Source organism: Podarcis melisellensis, assembly GCF_964234715.1.
Source record: "Podarcis melisellensis genome assembly, chromosome: 11".
Classification (NCBI taxonomy): domain Eukaryota; kingdom Metazoa; phylum Chordata; class Lepidosauria; order Squamata; family Lacertidae; genus Podarcis; species Podarcis melisellensis.
The window spans coordinates 19,955,879-19,981,422 of record NC_138543.1 but is presented as its reverse complement, the minus strand read 5'-3'; the positions used below and the strand labels follow the sequence as shown (position 1 = coordinate 19,981,422).

The 25,544-nt window shown below is 43.9% G+C and overlaps 1 protein-coding gene and 1 long non-coding RNA gene across 2 annotated transcripts in view; both read left to right on the top strand.

Moving 5' to 3' along the window:
- LVRN (laeverin) overlaps positions 1 to 23,079 on the top strand; it is a 35,779-nt gene extending 12,700 nt beyond the window's left edge. The window contains exons 7-20 of the mRNA XM_081930454.1: positions 2,116 to 2,256; positions 3,329 to 3,394; positions 3,494 to 3,559; positions 5,612 to 5,772; positions 7,730 to 7,806; positions 8,749 to 8,888; positions 9,699 to 9,754; positions 14,572 to 14,725; positions 15,352 to 15,446; positions 16,634 to 16,738; positions 18,201 to 18,365; positions 20,778 to 20,918; positions 21,945 to 22,008; positions 22,435 to 23,079. Of these exons, the coding sequence (XP_081786580.1) occupies positions 2,116 to 2,256; positions 3,329 to 3,394; positions 3,494 to 3,559; positions 5,612 to 5,772; positions 7,730 to 7,806; positions 8,749 to 8,888; positions 9,699 to 9,754; positions 14,572 to 14,725; positions 15,352 to 15,446; positions 16,634 to 16,738; positions 18,201 to 18,365; positions 20,778 to 20,918; positions 21,945 to 22,008; positions 22,435 to 22,581 (1,578 nt within the window). The 3' untranslated portion in view covers positions 22,582 to 23,079. The remainder of the gene's footprint in view (positions 1 to 2,115; positions 2,257 to 3,328; positions 3,395 to 3,493; positions 3,560 to 5,611; positions 5,773 to 7,729; positions 7,807 to 8,748; positions 8,889 to 9,698; positions 9,755 to 14,571; positions 14,726 to 15,351; positions 15,447 to 16,633; positions 16,739 to 18,200; positions 18,366 to 20,777; positions 20,919 to 21,944; positions 22,009 to 22,434) is intronic.
- Positions 9,764 to 12,122, top strand: LOC309380777. The gene is made up of 2 exons (XR_014173134.1): positions 9,764 to 11,143; positions 12,043 to 12,122. It is a non-coding gene; the product is annotated as an uncharacterized lncRNA (long non-coding RNA).
- Positions 23,080 to 25,544: the final 2,465 nt, after the last annotated feature.

Sequence of the window (25,544 nt, the reverse complement as noted above, 5' to 3'; positions counted from 1 at the left end):
CCAGTTTAGACCCAGTCTCAGCATTCTCCTTTCTGCTGCCTCCACCTACTTTCCTGCTTACATATGAGCCCCTATCCACACACTGAACTAGTACAGTCCACGCACAGATTTGCCACTTCATCTCACCTTTTTGAGAACTCATCCATTAGCTGTCCTAGCAGCCTTACAGTTCTCCATCAAGGTCAGTAAAGGTAAAGGGACCCCTGACTGTTAGGTCCAGTCGCGGACGACTCTGGGGTTGCAGTGTTCATCTCACTTTACTGGCCGAGGGAGTCGGCATTTGTCCACAGACAGCTTCCAGGTCATGTGGCCAACATGACTAAGCCGCTTCTGGCGAACCAGAGCGGTGCACGGAAACACCATTTGCCTTCCCGCTGTAGCGGTACCTATTTACTTGCACTTTGACGTGCTTTCAAACTGCTAGGTTGGCAGGAGCAGGGACTGAACAATGGGAGCTCACCCCATCGCGGGGATTCGAACCGCTGACCTTCTGATCAGCAAGCCCTAGGCTCTGTGGTTTACACCACATGGACACCTGCGTCCCAATCAAGGTCAGTAGGTGGCTCCAAATCCCTTAGCAGAATCCACTTTTTGAGTCCACGGCTCCCTTGACCAATTGCAGCACCCCTGTGGTTATGTCACCCCTTGTCTGCAGAGCTGGCAGCCTTTCACCCTTTTTCAAACACCCTCCCTTGTGCGTCCCCTCATCTTCCTCCCCTCTCCTTGTCCTCCCTGTCCTCTGGGCAGCCACTGTTGCCGCTCCTGGTCTCTGAGCTGCCCCCCTGCCCCAAAGAGAAGTCCCTCCTCACACTGCTCCACAGGGGCCTGGGAAGAGGATGCCCCCAGCCTTAGCGGCCCAACAGAGACTGGCTGAAGGTGAACGTGAGGTCAGCAGTGTGGTGTAGTGGTTAAGAGCGGCAGTCTCGTAATCTGGGGAACCGGGTTCGCGTCTCCGCTCCTCCACATGCAGCTGCTGGGTGACCTTGGGCCAGTCACACTTCTTTGAAGTCTCTCAGCCCCACTCACCTCACAGAGTGTTTGTTGTGGGGGAGGAAGGGAAAGGAGAATGTTAGCCGCTTTGAGACTCCTGAAGGGGAGTGAAAGGCGGGATATCAAATCCAAACTCTTCTCTTCTTCTTCTTCTTCCCTTGAGAGGCAGCGGCAGGCGTGGCCAGTCCTGCCAGGCAGAAAGGCTCCCCTTCAGCACCAGGCACTCAGCTCCCAGGCAGGCCTTGCCCACAGCAAGCACAAGAAAGGCCAGTGCCTGCCTGCCTGCCTGCCTGCCCAGCTTCCCACTTGTCTATCCATTCCCAACAGCAAGGGCTGACGGACTGGCTGGCTGGGCTCCCTTGCCTGCTTGCTTGCTTACTCCAAGGCCACCTCAGTTCCTGGCAACTAGCACCCCCTGGCCAGAGGCACCATTCACTTGGGGAGCACGTTGTAGCCAGGGCTGCTGCAACAAACAGCTGTGCAAGCCTCTGGTAGGCAGAGATGCGAGAAGGCATTAGAGGAGGGAGGGAAGGAAAGAGGGACAGAGGTCAGTGTTGCCTGTGGCACTACTGATCATCATTCAAGGCATCCTAGGGTGCCACGGCACACTGGTTGAAAAACAGCTGCCCTAGCTAATAATCATGCCTTGTATACTAGGTCAAAGTTGTCTTCTACTGCTCTTTTGCGCTATGGTAATACTATAAACCATAGGTATTCTTTTTGTTGAAATTTTGTGCTATGTATTACTGAACTGATTCGCACTAATTATCTGTTGTTGTTTAGTCGTTCAGTTGTGTCCGACTCTTTGTGACCCCATGGACGAGAGCACGGCAGGCTCTGTAATGTAATGCTACATTATCTGTAGGTAATTAAAATTAGGACATGATACTGGTTTCCTGACAATTACATTTCACATGCTGGCATTCCACAAATTGACTTTCTGCGATAAGAATTTCAGCCAAATACAGATTTTCTTGAAAGGGGTTATGAATGCAATGACTTGAACGAAGGTTTTTAAATAGGAAGCCTATTAAATGTTTTATGAATTAAGTATAATTCTCAAAATAACTTAAAATGTGGTCTTTTATTTTTAGGTAAACATTGCTATTTTATGGTTATTTTCAGGACAACATCTTTAGTTACGAAGTGGTTCGACCTGTCTTGCGCATGGATAATGAACTACAAAATCAGTCTTTATCAGATACAGGTGAAAGACAAGAATCGGGTGCATTACTTAAACTGTTTGGTTTAATAACATACAAGAAGGTAAAAACAAAATTTGTAAGCAGTATATTAAAGGATTTTATCGGTCACATGATTTGAAAAGTTAGTATGAAATTGTCACTTTTTCATAACATGAGAAAGGGAATTCTCTGCCTCCATTGAATTGAATGGTAAAGCCTTTATGACAGTTTTCCCCAAGCTGGTGCCTTTTATGTGTTTTGAACCACCACTCCTGTTGCCCCCAAACTGTTTAGCCAATGATCTGGAATGATGGGAGGGTACCAGGTTTGAGAAGGCTTCCTGTTGCATTCAAAGTGGAGTCTGTATATCAAATAGCAGTGTACATTGGGGGGGGGGGCAGAACGAGTGGCTCCTATGCACAGTTATGTTGGGGCAAGCCCCACTGAGAACAATGGCATTTACTTCAAAGGAAGCATGTATAGGATCACACTGTAAGTTAGGTCCATTCCTTTCAATCGGTCTGTTCTGAATAAAGCTTTGTTGAATACCACCCCATGTTCCCTTCACCTGTGAGGAGACACAATATGTGCCCACATATCTAGAACTGGAGAGGGTTTTTAAGGAAGAGAATGACTGCCCGACAGGTTTGATGTGGTCAGCAAACTTCATCATTGAATGCCACAAGTGCCTTTTTATTCTCCAGTCTGATTTGTGAATTCGGATCAATGTGGCTGTTAGGCTGTGTGAGATATTTTTACTCTTCTTTGTATCATTTGTGAAAATTACCTTAGTAATTATATATGCCCATCCTAAATAAAGCATTCTGTGGCAAAATAGCCACTCACCAGATTGCATATAAAGCCATATAACAGTGTGAGATATACAAAATCTCATCACTTGGAGATGTATGATATGAGTGCAGGGAATCATTTTGAAGAAACTGTATAATATAAAAAGATTCCTGATGGTTTTGCTGCAACATTCACACAGCTACCCATCTGAAAACGCCCCCACAACAATCAATATATTTAATAAAACTACTAATTTGAATGTAATGTTGGTAGATTAATGTATTGAGTTTCATCACTTGCAAAGTCTCATCATTCTAAATACATAAAGATAAATCATCTATATCTATTTTTCTCTCTCTTAGGGGGCTGCCATCATCAGGATGCTGTCCAACTTTATGACTGAAAGGCTTTTAATGAAAGCACTTAATGTGAGTTTCAAAAACAACTTTACTAACAGTTGGATTCTCGACGACTATTCAAAATGTGTTGTCACTGTGAATTGACTAATTATACTTGTTTAATTACAGTCGTACCTGAATGCATTTTCCTTTTCAAATGCCAACCAGGATGATCTGTGGAATCACATTCAAAAGGTGATTAAAACCATTAGTGTTTTCGCTGGTGCTCTTGGACTATCCAGTGGGGGGGGGGGCATTCTTGGTCCTGTCCTGAAAGGCCTTCGAACCAGGGCTGTGCATGGCCTCTCAATAAGAACTGAGACCCAATCTGGCACTTTGTGTTGGCCCCAGGTCAATGTGAGGCCTAACTGACCCGTATCCATATGCCAATTCAATTTAGGGGCAAGCTCTAATGCTTAATTAGGGTTTTTCATCCTAGTTTAAACATGTGGTCAGGAGAGGGCTGGGAGATGAATGACCTGTTTGACTCTGCCTGATGTGGTGTTCAGGGTTCAGCTAAAACCAGTGCACAACACTAGTTTGAACCAACAGTGCTGAACTTACTGTTCAGATGCTCTGCGAGTTTGGGCTCAGTGATGAGCAGCACCAAATACGTTCTGCATTAAGCCTCTTTGACATGTTTCCAAGTCAGGTCTTTCCCTGAGCAGCAGCTCATTTTTTTGATCTGATAGTTCAGGTGTGGGGAACCTTTGGCCCTCTAGATGTTGAACTACAACTTTCATCATTTATGATAGCTTATGTCTGGTATGTGATATTACCTTGCAGGCAGCGGTTAATAGCCCATTTAACACACACAAAAGTCTATATGAATCTCAGTACATTTATATATCTGTAGTTGTCTATAGTCCTTTCCACCACCATCTGTGGGCAGTCATGTGCCCTCAGTCAGCAAAGCATGGGTGTGTCAGAAAGCAGTGTGTGAAGTGAAAAACATGAAAAGTTTCTACTTACCGTATTTTTTGCTCCATAAGACGCACCCGACCATAAGACGCACCTAGTTTTTAGAGGAGGAAAGGGGGAAAGCCCCGTTTTTTGGGGGGTCAGTTCACAGTTGTGCAGCTTCATTTGCAAAGGGGAAAAGCCCTCAAAGTTGTGCAGCTTCTTTTGCAAAGGGGAAAAGCCCCCTTTTTTGAGGATCAGCTCAAGTTGTTGAGCTTACTTTGCAACGGGAAAATATCCTGTTTTATGGGGTTCAACTCACAGTTCTGCAGCTTCTTTAAGAAAGGAAAGGGAGCCGTTTCTACAGTTTCCAGACAGATAATCTAATCAGCCAGTCACATGTCCCTGGGGAAACAAACAGCCTTCATCTGCAGAACATTCAACAGTGGAGGTCTGGGCAAGGGGGCAGGGCCAGAAAGCGAGCCAGCAATCACCCACACATTCACTCCATAAGATGCACAGACATTTCCCTTTACTTTTTAGTAGGAAAAAAGTGTGTTTTATGGAGTGAAAAATACGGTAATAAAGACTTGGGGAATAAAGTAGGTGGAGAAAAAGCCCCCATCCCACTTCAAGAACTGCTTAGATCAGGCATCCTATACATAATTGACAGTTTCATCACCCAGGCCCAATCACAAATTAGTATGGTAACTGGCTTCAATAGGATAGGTTGCTCTGGCAAATCTGGAGCTCAACAGGGGCCTTTCATCCCTCTTGGACCAGGCTATACCTCCCAGGCTCCCGTCCCTTCCTGAAGAGTAGAGAGCCTTAAAGTGGTAGTCCTTTGGCCTGAAGTCTAATACTCTGAGGCTTTGTGTGTTACCTGTATTTGCAAGGAGATACCAGTGAGCTAATAGCCTATGATGTGAAGAGACCAGTCACTCAGTCTTGCTTGGGTGGTACTGTCTCTGGACGTCTGTTTGAGGGATTCTGTTTCTTGAGGCTCCTGGCTGAAAGGGTTCAGCTCCACTCCAGAGTCACGCCTGGGTCAGGGATCAGCAATCCCACATCTTGCACTGCTCAGCCCCCTGATCCAATGGGATCTTCTTCTCCGAGTTGGACACCTCGTTGCTGCTTGAGGTGGGTCATGGCAACCTTGCTTATGAAAACTGATCTGTAAAGTTCACCCCCCGCTCCATATGAGCTATTAAATGTTTAAGAATGCTGGATTTTACTTGTATATGAACCAGCAAATAGTACCTGGAAAACCTGCTGTTAGTACAAGTAGAAACATTTATGTGAAATTAAATAAACCAAACTGTTTTCTAATCCAGACTTTTCTTGAAGGTAGTAGATGAACAGAATGACCTCCGGTTGCCGGCGCCAGTAAAAGTTATAATGGACTCGTGGACCTGCCAACATGGCTTGCCACTCCTAACAGTAAATCTGACCACTGGGAACATCAGTCAGGAACAGTTTTATTCTAAAAAAGGAACAAACAAGACCAAGTATGCTTAATTTAGTGCAATTGTTTTAATTTTGATTTCATACAGTACTTTGGTTTATATTTGAATAGTAGTTAACTCTTTTTCTTCCTGATAATCTTCTATTTTTGCCCGAACTATAATTAGCCACAGCTTCTGACTCTGCAAATTATGTTTTGCACTTTCCTTCCAAAGTAGACATTGAAATCCACCTTGGATGTCAACATGAATTATGGGGTTGTGCCAAAAAGGAGATGTGAAACTGCACGCGAGGGGGGGGGGAGGGAAATTCAAGCCTAGGGCTAATTTCTGATCCTCCACACTGTGGTTTGGATGATCATCTGAAGTGGGCCGTTGTATTGTTTTTGTTCTCTATTAAGAGCTCTCAGTAGTATGCTGTAAACAGCTTTGAGGTTTTTCTTAAAAATATAAAGCGGTATAGAAACTAAATAAATAGTTGCATTTTGTCAAAGCACTGTTGATTCTCTTCACATTAAACTGAAAGGCTTTTACTGGTGTCAAATATATGACAACGTGTGCCGCCCCAAGTGTTGTGCACACACAACGTTTCCATAACTCCTATGATCTCAGATTTTGTGTCAGGATCACCTGGCATTTAATGCAAGATGCATCTTTTGGCTGATGTGGGAAAAATGGTGTGCATAAATGCGGCACACCTGGAACCTTGGGACTGTAATATCTGGGTTCAGTTTTCTGGGCTTCCAGGACCAACCATATTCATGTGAAGGCAATTTATTTTAACTGTTTTTATACCAAATTTTAAATTCTAACCTGTCCTGGGATCTCCTCGTGGAGGGTAAATAATAAATTTTATGAAAATTATGAAGATGAAAGCCGGGTGTGCTTAACAGTGCTTGCTTCTATGTGGATTGTTCCCACTACATGAAAGCACACTGCACAGAAATCCATGAGACTTGCTTGCAAGTAAATCCAAGGGCAAGTCCCCGTTCGGAGTGGACCCGTGTGCACAACTGTGGCTTCCCAGTTATTAGTTATGGAAAGTGAAGGTTACTCATGCATATACAAAGCTTGACTTTCCAAATCTCATTGTGCTGGTGCTGGGGGCTAACCGAGAGACGAGGTCCGAGTCCAGCCCGAAGTCGATGATGCGGTATGGAGGCAGTCTGTCAAAGCTGTAGCTGGGGCCAAGGCGGGGAGTCGGATGGGGTCAGGAACTCTGGCAGAAGAGCAGGACAGGGTGCAGGCAAGAACAGGCTAGCAACAATGTTGCTCCTCAACCTGGGACTGGGGCTGACTGGCTTTTATCTGCCCTGAGGCATAGGGCGGCCCCGGTCCACAAGTGACTCACCTCTCCTAGCCTGGAGGCGAGCACTCCTCCTGCAAGAACTTAGTTCCCTCCACCTCTTCCCTGAGCCTCTGCAGCTCAGGAGAGGCTGGAGGGTGACCGGACCCAGAGGCAACCTCAGCTTCCTCTGACAGGGCTGAGAGTGGAGCACCTGCAGGCAATGGGTCCCCTATCACCTCAGGGGCCAGAGCAGACGCAGCTGGTGCCTGCACCTGAGGATCCAGCACAGGTGAGGACCCTTCAGGCTCAGGCCCCAGCCCCGGGCTCAGCTGGTTCTGGAGGCGGGGACTCCTGTGCAGGCTGGGATTTCTCAGGTACAGCCTCTGAGTCTGAATCCCAGGCCATCACACTCATGGAAGTTGGAATTGGGGTCTGAGAAAGTTAGTGTAGCTTGAATCAAAACTCACATCAAAACTCAAGTTCCAGAGTAAGCTCCTCTTGCTCATGCCCAATATGATTAAAGTGAGTATTCTTTAGGTGCTGATGCAATTTGAAATGCACATTTAAAAAAGGATAAAGAAGTTAAAAGGAAAGACTGAGAGAACTAGGTATTTTTCCAGAAAACGTTTCCTAAATGTAAGTTATTTGATTGCATTTGAACCATTTATTTACTTAGGTTCAATAAATAATCACGTGTTTTTTTCCTTAATGAAGCAACATGTGGACGATTCCCATTTCTTGGTTAAGAAACGGAACTGTACAACCTTTGGCATGGCTTGATAAGAGCAGCAGTAAGTAATTTTCTCTCTCTCTGAATTTAAGAAAGCCTCTACAGTATTTGCAAAATGCAATCTTGAAAACAGGCTAAAAGCATATTAAGATCAATTCAAATAGCAGGGAGAAGGGGAACAAAATGCCAAATCTAGAGCTCTGCTGGGTTTGTGGCAGTAGGAAAAGAGGAGAGTGTTTTCCCCTTCCCTTGCCAGTCTGTTTCAGGGGCTGGCATATTTTCTCACCCCTAATGCTGGTGGAATAGGAACACTTTAGATCCTTCACATTCAAGCACTCCCCAGCACATTCCCATTTTGCTTCTGCTGACATTGGAGCCTCAACATGGTTAGGAAAAGAGACACAGGTTTCTGCAGCAGCTGGGCGGGGGGGGGGGGGCTTTGTGATGTAGTGAGGAAGCACTGGTTTTAATAATCATACTCCCATCTCTTTTGGGATATACTAGCTATATTTCAGGAACTTTAAGATCCAGGCATAGTCCTGCAGTGTACTGTACTTCATCTTGTATTGATGTTTGGTGGGGATCGTTAACAACAACAACAACAGCAACAACAACACATTATTTATATGCTGCCCAGCTGACTCGGTTGCCCCAGCCATTCTGGGCGGCTTCCAACAAATTAAAACACAGTAAGGCATCAAGCATTAAAAACTTCCCTATACAGGGCTGCCTTCAGATGTCTTCTAAAAGTCCAATAGTTGTTTATTTCATTGACATCTGGTGGGAGGATGTTCCACAGGGCGGGAGACACTACCGAGAAGGTCCTTTGCCTGGTTCCCAAGTTTTTGGGTTTGTTTGTTTTTTGCTTTTTTGTGCATTGTAGGAAGCACATTTGTGTATTTTCATATGTTTTATCTTACCTTAGAAATGAGCCCACAGTCTTCACATGCCTACAAAGACCACTAAATTCATGCCAACTTTGTTTCCTTCATGCCACTTGCAGAAATATTTCCAGAAATGAAGATATCAGATTCAGAACATGATTGGATTATTTTAAATGTGAATTGGACTGGCTACTATAGAGTTAATTATGACCAGAAGTCTTGGAGAAGACTGGCCAAAGTGCTTGAAAGAAACCCAAAGGTAAGGTAATGATTATTATACAGTCATGTGACCTTCTATGTCAAGACAACCTCCTTTTTTGTGTGGGGAGTTCAGCTTCTTTTTATATGTGGAGAATCACCTTTTTCTTTTACCACTGGTGATTCACCTTCTAAATGCTACCACCAAATATTTGTACTATATATATATATATATTACCAATGCCTTTAATTATATTCCAGTAGCTGTGTTAATTTAGACATGATACAAAAACATGTCTGGCTGGTTTTGTAATTAAATAAAAGTAACAATATATTCTTCATTTATGATCAACTATACAGATATGATGTACCTTCTCTACATTATTTGTGTATGTATGCTAATTGAAGTTTGCTTATCCAGCTAGGGATTGGCTGATTGTCCTGCCTGTTAATATTAGGCAGACACCTTTGCTGTACTGTTTTTGCTACCCCCAATTTTTTTTTGTTTAGTCAAGTCTACCCAAACTCTTAATTTTATTTAGTATATCTGTTATAAAACTTCAGATTTTTAAAGATATTTTGTTATATTTTATGCCTACTTTAAGATTTTATTTTAATCATATTTTGTTATGAAAATTTTACATTTTAAAAATGTAATTCCTTTGCTTGAGTGCTATGTAAACTTTGTTAAGTAAATGAAATCAATGTCCCAGTTCCAAATGTGCAACATCTCACATTACATTCATTTTGGAATAATTGAGAACCATTTGGGTGCTACAGATTCTTGTGAATATCTTGAAATGCAGTAGATGTATTTAATGAACTGTTTGGACCTTTTGAACACATTCATTTAATGGATGCAATTTTGCAGGCCATTCCTTCTATAAGCAGATTCCAACTGTTCGGAGATGCCTTTGAGCTGCGATGGTAAGCATACCTCCCGAAGACAGGTTTTTGTTATATTTGTAAATGAACTCCATACTTTTCCCACTTCTCTCTGCTTCTTCACACACACACACACACACACAAACTTCTTTTGCACCACCTTTTGCTTTGAGAGTGCAGGGTGCTTAGCACAAAAGAGTTAAGGGGAAAGTGGACATGGATAATGTAGTCCTATGTTAGGCTGCTGCAGTTTCCCCAGTTCCTTAGAATAGCCTCACCAGCTACGATGATCACAGCTGCAAATTCAATGAAAGAGCTCCCCCACCTTCCTTTCCCCTTGGCTTACTCCAGTGATGGCCAAACTTGGCCCTCCAGCTGTTTTGGGACTACAGTTCCCATCATCCCTGACCACTGGTCCTGTTTGCTGGGGATGATGGGAGTTGTAGTCCCAAAAAAGCTGGAGGGCCAAGTTTGGCCATCACTGGCTTACTTCCTCAACCAGTGTAAATGCACAAGCAGATTAGCTGCTGGAACAGGAGTGAAAAACCTTTTGGTTCCATGAGCCCTGTAGCTCCGTTGGGATTCGGTCGACAGGCCCTGATACAGGAGCAGGGTGTCTTTCTGGTGTTCCTTAACTTCAGCCACTTGGGAAAGGGGAGCAGGAATGCTGGCTTCTCCCCACCCCAACCTCCCAGTGGAACAGAGAGTTTCAGAGGAGACTGGGGAGGGCCATGGATCACCAAGGGGGAACAGCAGCGTAGCAACCCCACACCGGCATCTGGGGTGGACCAGTGCACTATTATAGCCTGAAACTAGGCAGACTAGCCATTCCAGAGGAGTGCTTGTTTGCAATCCCATCAGTCACAAAGCCGAATTTTGCAACTGAGCATGTCATGCCTTGTCTTTAAAAACTTGACAGGCAGTGCATGGAGACTGTTGGTACATCTTGGTTGCTTCTGTGCAGTCCTGAACATCTTGTGTCCACTGCCAAGCCTGTACCATTATGTGCTGGAATAAAGATCTCTTTCTTTACCTCTATGCAGCAACTGTTGTCTGCATGTATTGGGCGTGAGGCATGACACATTTTGACCTGGTGGGCCAGATATTTCTCTTGCCCCACCACCATCCTGTGGGCCAATTCTGACAGGTGAGTGGGATCACCCAACTGTCAATCATCTGAGATCATAATGACGCCTGGCGATTGACAAGCGGTGGTCCCACCTCTCTCTCAAAGTTGGCCTGTAGGGCTAGGGGGAGATAGTGACAAAACAGGATAGAGTTCCCTGCCCATTCGCTGACGGCAGCCGGTGGGTGTCAGTCCTGCTTTCTGCAGGGTTTTGGTGTGTGAGAACCAAGCAGGATTGAACCCTCTGTGCATCAGCTTTCTGCAGGGATCAGCTGTGTATCTGCCTGCCCCACACCTGATGTCAGGTGGTTAGGGAGCAATGACCTTGCAGACCAAGTTTGTCCCATAGGCTAGAGGTTCTCACAGATTTAGAATCATAGACTTGTAGAGTTGGAAGGAACCATGAGGTTCATCTAGTTCAACTCCCTGCAAATGCAGGAATCATCCACCCAACGCGGGGCTCAAACCCGCGACCCTGAGTCTCATGCTCTACCGACTGAGCTTCCCTACCCCTGTTCTACAATACACATGCCTATGGATTCTGGCAATATTGATGCAGCATTACAGTAGAGTAGAGGAAGAATTAGTTCAAATTTTTGACTGAAAAATACTGTATTTTTCGCTCTATAAGACGCACTAGACCACAAGACGCACCTAGTTTTTGGAGAAGGAAAACAAGAAAAAAAATATTCTGAATCTCAGAAGTCAGAACAGCAAGAGGGATCGCTGCGCAGTGAAAGCAGCAGTCCCTCTTGCTGTTCTGGCTTCTGGGATAGCTGCGCAGCCTGCATTCGCTCCATAAGACGCACACACATTTCCTCTTATTTTTTAGAAGGGAAAAAGTGAGTCTTATAGAGCAAAAAATATGGTATTTCTTCTAGAAGCAGAGGTTTGACTGAAAATAAAAGAAATGTTTGGGATTTATTTATAACTCAGGATCTTTCTCCATAAATCTGAAATCTGGACTTGCTAGGACTCAGGCTAATAGCTTGGCTTCCTTAGCCTGTTACAGTTTTTCCTTCACTGTTCGGTTTAATCAGCTAAGGTGTACACTGACCATAATGAAGGCCTGCCCTATTTGTCCCCCAAATGCATAATTTGCAGCACACTTTTAAGCTGCTTACTCAGAAGCAAGTTCGACGCAGCAGACTCCTTGGTGTGCTTAGAATTAGAACCTTACTCATAGAGGCTTTTGCCTGTGCAGCCAGCAGCCGATCACATAGCGAGTTCTCATAGACAACTTTGATCCTGCACTCCAAACATGTGCTTCCTGGTCTGCCTCTAGCCTGTGTCTTGCTCCTGCCCTCTCTTTGCTCCAGTTCTGAGTCCAGTCCACCTGGCCTCCCTTCTCCAGCCTCAACCTGCTTCCTGACTCTGCTTCCAGCTCCACTTCCTCCTCCTATAAATTGCCTGCCTGGAATATCACCATTCAATAATATTTGAACTGTGAGTATATAATACACTGCTGTCTGCTGCACCTAATTCTGCTGGGACTTCCCTCCATTTGAGTCCTGACACGTAAACCATTAAAGCTGGGGTCATAATGCCAGATTGCCACATTAGTTACACTGTGTGGGGTGCAGCACCGTGTAGGAAGTGATTTGGGTTATGAAGCTTCCCTTGCTGTTGTGTGATTTCAGGTATGTCAGTGTAGACCCTTCATGTGGGAAGCTGCCTTCTGCACGAAGTTTCTCCCATTGCATTGCTGTCACTAAAGTTCCTTAGAAATTTAAGATTGTGCTTGAATCTGATTGATTTCACTTGGATTCAAGCTTAAATAACATTGCGTGCCCAGGCGGCGACCCCCTGACTCCGAGAGACCACCAGAAGGAATAACAACTTGTGACAAGGTGTTAGGGAATTAAAAATTGGCCACAACTTTATTAAACCTTTCAGATGCAGGAAGACCTCAGCTTAGGCATTGGGCATGTATCCCTCCCAGCCCCCCAGCCGGGGAAACGGGGGCTCCTCAGGGTGAATGGGATATGGAAGGGTGCACTGCAAGATGCTTGTGTACGCAGGCAGCCCACCCCATATCCGCTCAGCGCAGGGGAGTTCACTGATAACCTTTCAATGTGTGGCCAGTGACTCTTTTCATAAACCCCTTTAAGAGGGGACCCTGGAATCTTGGTCGTGGGAGTGTGTGAGTCACCACTCCCCCCCATCTAGGGAAGATAGACCAAAGGATTCCGCTCAAGGCCTCAAACCGCCAAAGTTGTGACAGTTGCTACGGGGAAGGCAAAACCTGCCAATGCAGGGAAATTCCTTCCCGGCTCTTCAACAGCAACCATCAAAAGACCGTAGCAGCACCCGCTGAACAGGAAGGAAAATGGTTAACCAGCAAACAAGCATTAAGCAAAGGGAAGGGTGGCTGAGTGAAGCTCCAGAGCCGACTGCATGGTTGCTGCTGGCTCCGCCTCCTATTTATGCAACTGGCCCCGCCTCCACACGATGCTGATGTTGGGAATTCAAGCCCATATCAGGAGAAAATGGCAACAATCCCAGGCACCCGGCTTGATTCCCTGTTGACCTCCCTGGCTGCATTCCCCAGCAAGCGCAGGCAAGGTCTCGATCGGCGATTCTTCTCAAACGTGAGAAGAACACACACTCTCTTTCCTGCCCCCTGGCAGGGGAAAGAGATAGACAGAAACGTATTTACATGCCTTTATTTCTGTCTTTGCAGCGTTACAAAAAACATGACTGCTCTCTTCAAACTCCAGCAGTGTAGTGACAAACACTTCCTGTACATCCCGGACAGGAACAAACGGAAGAGCTCATATTACACTCTGAGCTAATTCCGGTGCTTCGCACTGTGAATTGACTGTCCCTCTGTTTCCCACGGGCAGTCCCAACATTCCCATCATGTTTACTTTTCAAGCTAGCACTTTGCAGCAGCATTGCATCCATATCATAGGTTAAGTGGGGTTTGGCGGGAACTCCCAGTGACTAGCACAGGGAGGCGGTCCAGCCCAACCAGCTGGCCCGGGGGGGGGGTGCTGTGTGCGGTCCCGCAAAGGGCACCCACAAAGGGAGGTGTGAGCACTCATTCCCTGGAAACCACCCATAGACCTCAGTGCCTGGGGATTTTCTCAGCTCTGGATGCCCATCGAAGCTTTTTAAACTTTCACTTCCTATAACTGACAACTGTGAAGCTACACATGTGCAAATGGCCCCACTTTGAATCACGGCTTCACATTCGCCGGATCATGAACTTTGCATGGAAGCAAGTTCCGTGGATTCCATTAGAATCTGCTTTCATATAAAGGACTCTTTGCATATCATTTCTAAATGGAGACACTTCAGTTTGTAAACAACCCAGCATTCCCCTAGCACAGGGGTAGGCAACCTAAGGCCCACGGGCTGGATGTGGCCCAATCGCCTTCTCAATCCGGCCCACAGATGGTCCAGGAATCAGCTTGTTTTTACATGAGTAGAATGTGTGCTTTTATTTAAAATGTATCTCTGGGTTATTTGTGGGGCATAGGAATTCGTTCATCCCCCCCCCATATAGTCTGGCTCAGCACATGGTCTGAGGGACGTTGGACCGGCCCACGGCTGAAAAAGGTTACTGACCCCTGCCCTAGCAGAATATTCTTTTGTGAGCTCTCTTTAAAGTATTTCAAGAGCAGACCATTTATTTGCTTGTAATCATTGTCTAATAATGAAAACACCCATACACATATGTACATAGCTGCTTGGAGGCATTGCTTAAATATGATTTCTTTTAATATAGGTCTGGTTATACTGAGTATGATACTCCACTATATTTAACTAAGTACCTTGAAAAGGAAGATGATACCTTAGTGTGGGAATCGGTACTGCATCATCTAGAAGTTGAGAGTTGGAGGCTCATTCAGAGCGATTATGAATTATACCCAGTTTTAAAGGTATCTAAATTCTGAAATTTAGGGTGCTTATTTTACAATGAGTACAGATACTTGCTGGTGTGACATTTCCCCATTTCAATGCATGCAGAAAAGTGGCCATTAATGTAACATCCAAAGAGTTAGCTCTATGTCTTGCTGTCCACTTAGGAATTATGTGTTATTTCCATCCTCATTCTTAGTAGAAAAAAACATTCACACAAGCAGCAACAATATGTTCTGTTATTTCGTCAGTGAAATATTTTTTTTGACATTGCAGGGCCATATTTTAATATAAATTAGATATAATAATCTCTGCTATAATTGTTGTTATTGCCATTCAGTGTCTAAAACACTAAATATTGTACAGAACACATGGGGGAAATATCCTTGTCCAAACAGGTTTTCTATCAAATGTAGACAAAGGAAATAATAATAAAATAAATATTGGAGGAGGAAAAGGAGAATGCTAAAATGAAAACCACAGTACCTTAACCTAGGTTATCTACACATCCTTACCTGGGACAAAAAGAAAATTTATTTCAGTGGGACTTCTGAGTAGATATGAAAATATTGTGCTGTTTGTATTAGAAGAAACGTAATAAAAGTAGAGTTCATCTATATGTTACATCTTTCTCTTTTCTCCAAAGAAATATTTCTTAACAAGGATTTCACCAATATGTCATCATTATACAAATCTCCTTCGTCAGAGCTTTGAAGTACTGGAAGATGAATTTTATACTGTGTAAGTCCTTAATTTTTTTAATAAACCAGCATCCTTATCATGGAATGTGCAACATAAAGGCAAGCCATCAGTTTATGTCTATCAGCTGCACCGTGTTAGGACTACTTCATGACTGACCTTTCCTTAAAAAAATTCCTGCTAGTTACAGCCACAAATCCTTCTGTGATTTCCCACCTCCACCCTATCCTGTCCCCGGTCTTGTAAATTTAGTGCTAGTTGTTTGAGTCGCCCTGTCATCCAAGCATATGAACATAGACTGGGAATCTATTCAACCACGGGATAGTATTGCAAATTTGGAAGAAATTAAACAGCCACCTGGCCGAACCCCATGCACAGAAACAGAACTATTCGCTCATCAATCCCACCCTACTTCTGAAATCAGATTGTGCAGTCCCGATGAGAGCAGATAAACTGGACAATAGGAACATAGAAAGGCCTTATTGGTTTATCTAGCTCTATGTACTGTATACACGTAACTGGCAGCAACTCTCCAGGGTTTCAGACAGGTAGCCTTTCCTAGCCTTACCTGGAGATGCTGGCAAACTGGTACTTGAATTCAAAGCAGATGCTCTAGCAATGGGCTGTGGCCATTCCCTGTAAATAAACTCACATAAAAACTCAGGTGCCCAAAGGTGCCTGCAGAGGATGCAGTTCCAGGTGACTCCAGTGATGGTGCATTAGTTCACATCAACTCTCCCCCCTTTTTGGGGGGAGGGGAATGCAACACATTTACTGTATTTTTCGCTGTATAGGACGCACCCGACCATAGGAGGCACCTTGTTTTAGAGGGGGAGAACAAGAAAAAAAAATATCTCCCCCTCTCTGCTCAGCACCCCTTCAACGAAGCAGCAGGAGAAACAGAGCCCCTTCCATTTCTCCTCCCGCTTCACTGAAGGGGTGCTGCACAGCTCTCTCTGCTGAAGCCAGGAGAGTCTTGCCCTCCGGCTTCAGCAAAAGGAACCTGAAGCCTCCGGAGCGCAGCGCAAGTTCCCGATGCGTTCTGGAGGCTTCGCGTTGCTATCGCTGAAGCCAAGGAGCCTGCATTCACTCCATAGGATGCACACACATTTCCCCTTAATTTTTGGAGGGGAAAAGGTGCATCCTATAGAGCGAAAAATACGGTAATATGTTTTTCTGTCTGTCTCCTTTTATTTATTCATTTACATTTTGTTCTTTCTTCCAAAAAGGGGCATAGGAACCATTATGAAAACTGCATGTTGGTTGGGGGTCCGTGACTGTTTAGACCTAGCTTCCGAAATCTTCACCAAGTGGATGAACGACCCCGATTTTGAGTGAGTATGGTGCATAATATCTGTCTGCAAATTTACAACTGAGAAAATACTAGCTGGTTACGGATGATTCCTGCTGGGGTTCAGTAAAAAGGATTTTCTTCCCCTTCTGACAGGTCAGATACATATTTGGTTATAAAGAATCTTAGAATTGGAAGGGACCCCTAACACCCCTGCAATGCAGGAATATGCAGCTGTCCCATACGGGGATTGAACCTGCAACCTTGGCATTATCATCAGCACCATGCTGTAACCAACTGATCTATCCAGGCTGTCGTGTATTGGAGCAAGTGAAATTTTCACAAAACCCTTCATTAAAAAAAACAACGGTTATTCAGTACACAGAATGGCTGAGTAGGTTTTTCATAGAATCATAGAATCATAGAGTTGGAAGAGACCACAAGGGCCATCGAGTCCAACCCCCTGCCAAGCACCATCAGAGCACTCCTGACATATGGTTGTCAAGCCTCTGCTTAAAGACCTCCAAAGAAGGAGACTCCACCACACTCCTTGGCAGCAAATTCCACTGTCGAACAGCTCTTACTGTCAGGAAGTTCTTCCTAATGTTTAGGTGGAATCTTCTTTCTTGTAGTTTGGATCCATTGCTCCGTGTCCGCTTCTCTGGAGCAGCAGAAAACAACCTTTCTCCCTCCTCTATGTGACATCCTTTTATATATTTGAACATGGCTATCATATCACCCCTCAACCTCCTCTTCTCCAGGCTAAACATGCTCAGCTCCCTTAGCCGTTCCTCATAAGGCATCGTTTCCAGGCCTTTGCGTTAGGTGTTGATTCATTTGGAAGGGGCCACAATTAGAGTGTGAACGAGGGGTGGAAGTTAGCTTCACACATGGCAATACAGTAACATATCAGTTCATATTAGTAAAGTAATAGTTATAGTTAAAGAAGTTCAGTTGTTCTTTGAACAGCATATTGCTGCACAAATAAGTGAAATTGTAATAGTCCAAGTAATGTTCATCGTTTTCTCCATTGACTGCTTTCTATCGTAATTAACAAACAGTACAAATACTAAAGGCTTTTCAATAAAAACAAAAGCTTTTCAATAAAAAGGAGAGATCGTAAACATATTTCTGAAATATTCACAGAAGTTTCTTAGTTGAAGATTTGAAAGATTTTCAGAATTCTCAAGTTAAATATTTGAAAACACAAAATTTCAAACTTGGCTTAATTATTCTCATGATGCTGTCCTCTTTGTACCTAGGTCATGTTTTTATAGGAATACTCCATTTTATCAGAAAAGAGTATAGCATTCCCAAATGTGAATCTTCCAATTAGCAAATTCTCATTTTTTGAAATGGAGAACTCTAAATTCCTTTTCAACCACAATGTATGATGTGAAATTCCATCAGCCATAGTGACAGATTTCATTATGTCAATAGGTTATTTTAAATTGTGAAACAAAGGACTGCATGGTGCCCGTTCTAAGTGACATTCTCTCTTGCAGGGTTCCCGTTTCTATTAGCAGTGCCATTCATTGCTTTGGTATTCAGCTGGGTAGTGACAAAGAATGGGACTTTGAATGGCAAATGTACAAGCGGAATGATAGTCAAGGAAATTATCACCTACTCTACGCCATGAGCTGTACCCGTGAGCCATGGTTACTTCAAAGGTGACCGTAATTAACTTACTGTTTCAGTCCATTTAAAAAATGTTTGCCAAATTTGTTGTTGGCATCCGTCTCAAAAGACAATGGAGTATGCCTGGGTGTGTGGGGGGGGGGGGCGGTGAAGCCAAACCGCTGTTTTAACAGCACTGAAGTGACCTCTCTAGGGCTTAAGCCCATATGGAGGTCCTGGTCTGCCCAGGTGACAAGACCCCATTCTCAGCTTCACTGATGTGGTCCAAAGGAAAGCAGAGCAATACATTTGGCACCAGCTTGGCTCCAGGAGTTGCTGGAAAGAGGCGTACAAGGTACCATTCAAATGTCTTAGGGACTCCACTCCAGATTTGTTTGAAAATTAGTAACATTATACATCTTATTCATTCAAGTTTTTCTCTGGACAGGGGAAATTCACTACTGAATTTTGTGATCCCTTAGAATACTACTACTGCTACTATGTTTTTTGCTGGGTTATCTGTTCAGTTATCGTGAATTTATGCTTAGTAACTGAATGGTGCACTGAGGACAAACAACAGAAATGGTGTGAAAAGCATTACTCTTTTTTGTTTTGTTTTACACAACCCATTCCATGACCTCTTCACAGCTGTTGCTCCCCTCTCTTGATGTGGGTGAAACGCCTAGCAACACAACCAACACAAACCCTTGCTGTCCAAGTCTAGCACACAATCTTGCAGAGTTTGTTAGGAAGGCAGTCTTCTTCTCAGGATAAAGTTAACTAATGTGCGCTCAGAAATTTCCCCTTCCTCCGCAACACTTCAGAACTTGCTCCTCGATTATCAGATTGGTGGGATATCACACATGCACACAAAGGATTTTTTTCTTGAACGGGACATTCTTGGATGGAAGTTGAATTACTCTCAGCACTTGGGGGGGGGGGGGAGAAGAGAACAGAACTGGTGGTTTGTCTGTTAACTAGGGGCCTGAGTGGTGTAGTTAAGAAAGTCCATCTTTAATTAACATAGTGGTCTCTGGTGCCTGCGACTTTAGGAGAAATTGTCCACAGCTGCACCTCTGTGGTCATTAGACAAAAATTTAGAGCAAGTTTCCATCTTGCTTAAAAAAAGACATTTTTAAGATTCTCTGGATAGGTCAGGCTTCAGCAGGGGCTTCCACTAAGACAAATAATACGCATTCCAGTGGCTTTGTGCTGGTCCCGTGGGTTACTCAAGAGGCGAGGTCCAAGTCCGGTTTGTGGTCAAAGGTGCAACGTAGTAGCTGAATAATAATAACAATAATAATAATAATAATAATAATAATAATAATAATAATAATAATAATAATTTATTTATACCCCGCCCATCTGGCTGAGTTTCCCCAGCCACTCTGGGCTGCTCCCAATCAAATGTTAAAAACAGTACAGCGTTAAATATTAAAAACTTTCCTGAACAGGGCTGCCTTCAGATGTCTTTTAAAGATAGGATAGCTGCTTATTTCCTTCACATCTGAAGGGAGGGTGTTCCACAGGGTGGGCGCCACTAGGGAGAAGGCCCTCCGTTCCCTGTAACCTCACTTCTCACAATGAGGAAACTGCCAGAAGGCCCTCGGCGCTGGATCTCAGTGTCTGGGCTGAATGATAGGAGGTGGAGACGCTCCTTCAGGTATACAGGACCGAGGCTGTTTGGGGCTTTAAAGGTCAGCACCAACACTTTGAATTGTGCAGGGCAGGGAGCCGGGTGAAGTCAGGAACAGGCTTGCAAGCAGGGAGCCGAGGCAGCTCAGGAGCTCAGGCAGGAAAGCAGGACAGGGTTCAGGCAGGAACTGGCAACCAACAATGTTGCTCCCGCAACTTGGGACTGGGGCTGGCCGGCTTTTATCTGCCCCAAGGCATAGGGCGGCCCCGATCCTCTGGTGACTCGCCTCTCGTGGCCTGGAGGCAAGCACTTTTCCTGCGGGAACTTCGTTCCCTCTACCCCTCTTCCCTGAGCCTCTGCAGCTCAGGAGAGGCTGGAGGGTGACTGGACCCAGAGGCAACCTCAGCTTCCTCTGACAGGGCTGAGAGTGGAGCACCTGCATGCAGGCAATGGGTCCTCCATCCCCTCAGGAGCCAGAGCAGACTCAGCTGATGCCTGCACCTGAGGATCCAGCACAGGTGAGGACCCTTCAGGCTCATGCCCCAGCCCCGGCTCAGCTGGTTCTGAAGGCGGGGAATCCTGTGTAGGCTGGGATCCCTCAGGTTCAACATCCGAGTCTGATTCCCAGGCCATCACAGGCTTACAGAAAGCTACCAGGTTGGTCAGATTTTGCATTCACATGCAGGTTCTTCACATGCAGCCCTATTTGTCTCCCCTCCACAATGTAAAATATATGAAGATGGAAGTCTGGTGCTCATCTTAGAAGTGTTTTGGAAATTGTTTTCTTTATTATAATTTTTATATTTATTTTGAATAAACTTCTCTTTAGATACTTGCAGTATATCCTGAACGATTCTGTAATTTCACCAGATCTTGTATCAGAAGTAATTAGACATGTGGCAGAAAATGAGGCTGGCCACTGGATAGCATGGAAATTCATAACAGAAAATTGGTCGCGTTTATATAATAGGTATGGCAAGCGACTGCTTTACGTATTTTCCCTTTAACTTGATTTTCTAATGTTAATCTGCTGGGTCCAGTAGGGTTGAAGTGTTAATTACTTTGCAAATGTTTTGTTTTACTTGGCTATCAACAGAATAAGGGATAAAATTCCTCCCCCCCAAACCCCTCCCCCCAGACAATGGTGGTGTTCTTGAGAATCTATTAAGCACATTAATTTACTGGAAAAGAGAATAAACGCCACAGCATTATAAAATGAACAGATATTTAAGGTTATATACTTGAATATATAAATGAAAAGTATCCAAAACTCATTGGCTTGGAACCAACATATTATCTCAAATCCATTTGTGGAAGGAATGGAAGTTCCTAATCATGGAAAACAGGGCGGGAAGCCACCCCCCCCAATTCCACTTTGCCATGGGATATTCCAAAGTATTTCCCATACTGCTTCAGAGTTTTCTAACTCTGCAGATTAGGTTTTTGTGGGGCACCTGGGGATGCATGGAAGGTTGTGGGCGGGATATTTATCTGCCTCCTTTCTGCTCACAGAGGCATTTCATGAATGAAATTCAGCTCATGGGAATCTCTGGATCCAATCCATTACCTTGAGCAGGGGGTGACAAACCATTTCCCCCACTGATGCCTGCATTCTCTTTGGGGGGGGGGAGTGGGCAGGATACATGCATCCCTGCTACCAATATAATCCAGAGATGAAATACTCAAAAATCATACAGAAAATAGTATACGGAAAACATAATAAGGGTGTTAAACATGGGCAGAACCTCAGTTAGTTAAATATTTTTATTTACTTGATTTAGGGGGGCACCTGCCTCCTGCCCCCCTTGGCTACATCCGTGGTGTTAAATCATAGAACATTCATTCCCTTAACAAGGTGAATTGTTTACTCTGGTTAATACATATGAATGTTCTGTCAAACTTTTGCAAAATATGCTTGAGTGAAAACAGACAAGTGGCGCACGCACAACATTTTTATCAAAATGTTTTCTCTTTATAAACACGCTTTCTTTTATAGGTGTTCCTTTGAACCATTATATGCTTTCATGAATTCTATCAGTACAGACTTCGAGGTTCAAGTGGTAAGTAGAGCAGACACAACGTAGAACAGTCGCTCTGAAAATGAAGGATTTAAGCCCTTAAAAAAAAAAAAATCTTATTTAAAAACCATGTGGAATAGAAAGAATAATGCAGCTGAGTTTCTTAGGTAGTTCCGCTGCTTAGAAGCCTTTGCCCATCTCTGATCCATATCAGCAGGGACTGGAATCTTCTCTTCAATTGCCCCAAAGCCAGAATGGACAAGAGTCCTGTGAATTCACTTTCTTTGTTCTTCTGTGTTTCCCCCCAATGTTATCCTTCTGTGCAGAGGAGGGTGGTGTAAATGAGGGTTGGAGGTGGCAAAAATGTATGTAGGATTTTTTAAAATAATAATTAAAGAGAGAGTGGAAGTGAAAACGCAATACTTTGAATAACATCTGCCAATTTACCATAAACGTTAATTATTTTAGGTCCAGGTTTTTCTTAACAATACCCTTGAACCAGAACAAAGGACAACCCCTACAGAGATGCTGCAGAAAGCAAAATCTAGAAATGAAGAAAGAAAAGAATCGGTTACTAAAATGGTCAAGTGGCTACAAAGAAATATGGACATCTGACATTTGATAATTCTTCCAAATATCTGTGTTTTTTGGTAACTGCTTTAGTAGCTTTTTTTTTTTTTTTAAAGGAGCACATATTTTGTGTGTAGAGCTCCCACTTCATGTTTTAAATGGTGGTAGTCTTGCGATGGTGTCTGTGCAAATCAGGCTACTGTGGAGTCAAATTTCTACTCAGAACATTGCCATACGAGACAGAATGAACTAAAAAAATAACCCCGTGCCTAAACAAAGGTAGAAGGAAACTCAAGGAATATCTTGACGCTTATGTCAAATGGATGGAATATAGCAAGCCTTTCGAGTTGAAATTAAGAACTAGCAACTAGAAGAAGCCATTGTTGTCAATTTGCTATGTGACGTGGGACTCTTTGGGCTACACATCTGTAAAATTTCAACTTTCTTGCTTTTTAAAACGCACTAAGGGGGGCACCTCAACTTCCCAACCCCCCAAATACTCCTTCCACATCAACCCCCTAGAGCTTTGCCTTCCTACCCCAAGTACTACTAAACTCCCTTTTCACTTTCCCTGCCCAGTTTCTGAAGCCACTTCTTCTTCCGACAATTGCTTATGCCATCTCAATTTGGGGGACTTTTGTCAATCTATCTCACCTAGAGGTTATTCAAAATCAGTTTTTAAGAGGGATATTGAAACTGCCCAACTGTGTAAGTAATACAGCGTTACGCATGGAACTTAACACTGTATCCCTGGAAAACGCTCTGTGGAAGCACATACTTTGTCATTGGTTATCTCTATGGCACAATCTCCCAAACTTGTACTTGATACAATGTATGTGGAGAGATGATTTCCAGAGCCCATGGGTAAAAAAATTACAGCTGAAAATTACAGCATTGGGAATCTCCCCATCCAAATTACTAGAGCAGGACATAGTTCCAGCTAAAAGAACAGTAACCTGTAAACTAGAGGAGATGGACTTGCAGCAGAAAATGGTCTTGGGCAACGGTACCTGCTCACCTCTAAACCTTGGTTTATTACCCCTCTTAAGGCTCCCAAACTATTTGAATTCCTTAACTTCTTCGGCTCATAGATATGCCTTTGTAAAGGCAAGATTCAACACCTTCCCATCAAACGTGCTGAGAAATAGATTCTCCAATGGACAGATATCGCTCTTATGTGATTGTAATTGTGGGGCACCGGAATCGTTGCATCACATAATTCTTGATTGTGCTTTTCACTTATCGGCCAGGAGCAAGTTTCTTGCTCAATATCTTAAGGGAATTGCCGATGATACAACTGAAGCCAAACTGAGATATCTATTAAATGATGATGACCCCCTAAGATCACTCATGGTTGCCAGATTCTTGATCAGCGTCCTATCCCTAAAGAAGAGAAACGGACTCTTGTGTGGCTCGGATAATCCCTTTAAACCATGATCTATGTTTTAGGATGTAATTAGGTATTATCACCATTGATGTCTTCTATTAATTTATGAGCAGAGGGCGATGTTTATGTTACAAATTTTGTAATGTATGATGTTGGTCTTTTGTTTTTGTTTTGCTTTGGTTCTTGTCAGTTTTTTGTAAGTTTTGGAGGTTTTAAATTTGGAGGTTCAAGTACATTATGGTGGTATGGGAAACTGTCGTGTGATGGGCCAATGGCCGTAATAAAGATCAATCCAATCCAAAGCCACTTCTTCTATTCTGTAGCCCCACTATCTCTCCCCCCCACATTGACACTGCTAAACACCCTTTCCACCTTCTGTCCAGTTATGAAGCCACCATCCCCCTTGTTCTTCAGAAGCTTTCATCTTCAACTCCATTTCCATACCTCCTCCTACCTTGCACCCCCATTTTCATGTTCACTTTTTTATTTTCTACAGCCCCTACTTTCCTCAACTCTCCATTGCACACAGATCACCTGTTTCTAGGCCTTTCTCCTATTGTCAGTCCCATTCTGCGCACGCACACACCATTAACCCCTTCACTCCCTGCTTCCTATCAACTCTTTCCTTCAACTTTTCATTGCACTCAGACTACCACCCCATTTCCACGCCGCCTCCTTTCTCCTCCTATTCTGCATCCCTCTTTTATGCACACTCCCCATACTGGTATTTGTTACTGTTCCGCTAAGCCTATCAGCTTTTCAGTTGATGGATGTTGTACAACTTGGATGTTTGCTTGTTAATAAAATATATCTTCTAAATTACTACACGGAATCTGGAAGTTCATGTCAAAGACAACACACGGTGCCAGAAGTGAAATACATGATTGTGTGATGGGACTGTGGAATAGCTGAGGGCTCTGCATCCTTTTCGCCACATGAGAAAAGATGGCCATTGACTCTCCCTGGGCAGGAAGTGGTTTCCGTTGTGAATTCAGCCTTGCCTGAAAAGCAAAGTCTTCCTGGCTTTAGTCCAGTCACAAGTAATTGGTTTGTTCGGTGCTCATTTTTTGGTGCTTGCTTGCTTATTTGGTACTTATTTGTTTACTGGCACAGATTTTCATCTCTGACCTTATCCTTGGTTCCATTTCCTACTTACTCCCAAACTCTGGCCTACACCTCTGTGACAATTTCTCCTTGGTTCCATAGAGCTCATTCTCTGGCTCAATTCCTGGCTCCTAACACAGTACTCTAGAGCCCAACCCTGGAAGCCTATAACCACCAGCAACATATTCAAATTGACTTGTAGGGGAACCTGACCTAAAGCCAGTGTCACCAGCTTACTGACTGTGGCCTGTTGTTCTTTGTTGAGCTTGGCTGATCTTCCAGTCCCTGGAGATCCCTGCTTTTGCCAGAGCTGTGTGATGTTGCACACACTGAATGCACAACTGATGTGACTTCTGATTGTGTTGTAGGCTTGAGTCGCAATGCACTTCACTCACATGAAGAGAATGGTCTGTTTTGTGTTTATGAGGAGAGCTCTTAAATTTTGAACAGTGCCTAGCTGATTTAACTCTTTTAACAAATCAAACATTTGAAAACTGCCATCCACACTTCTAAAATG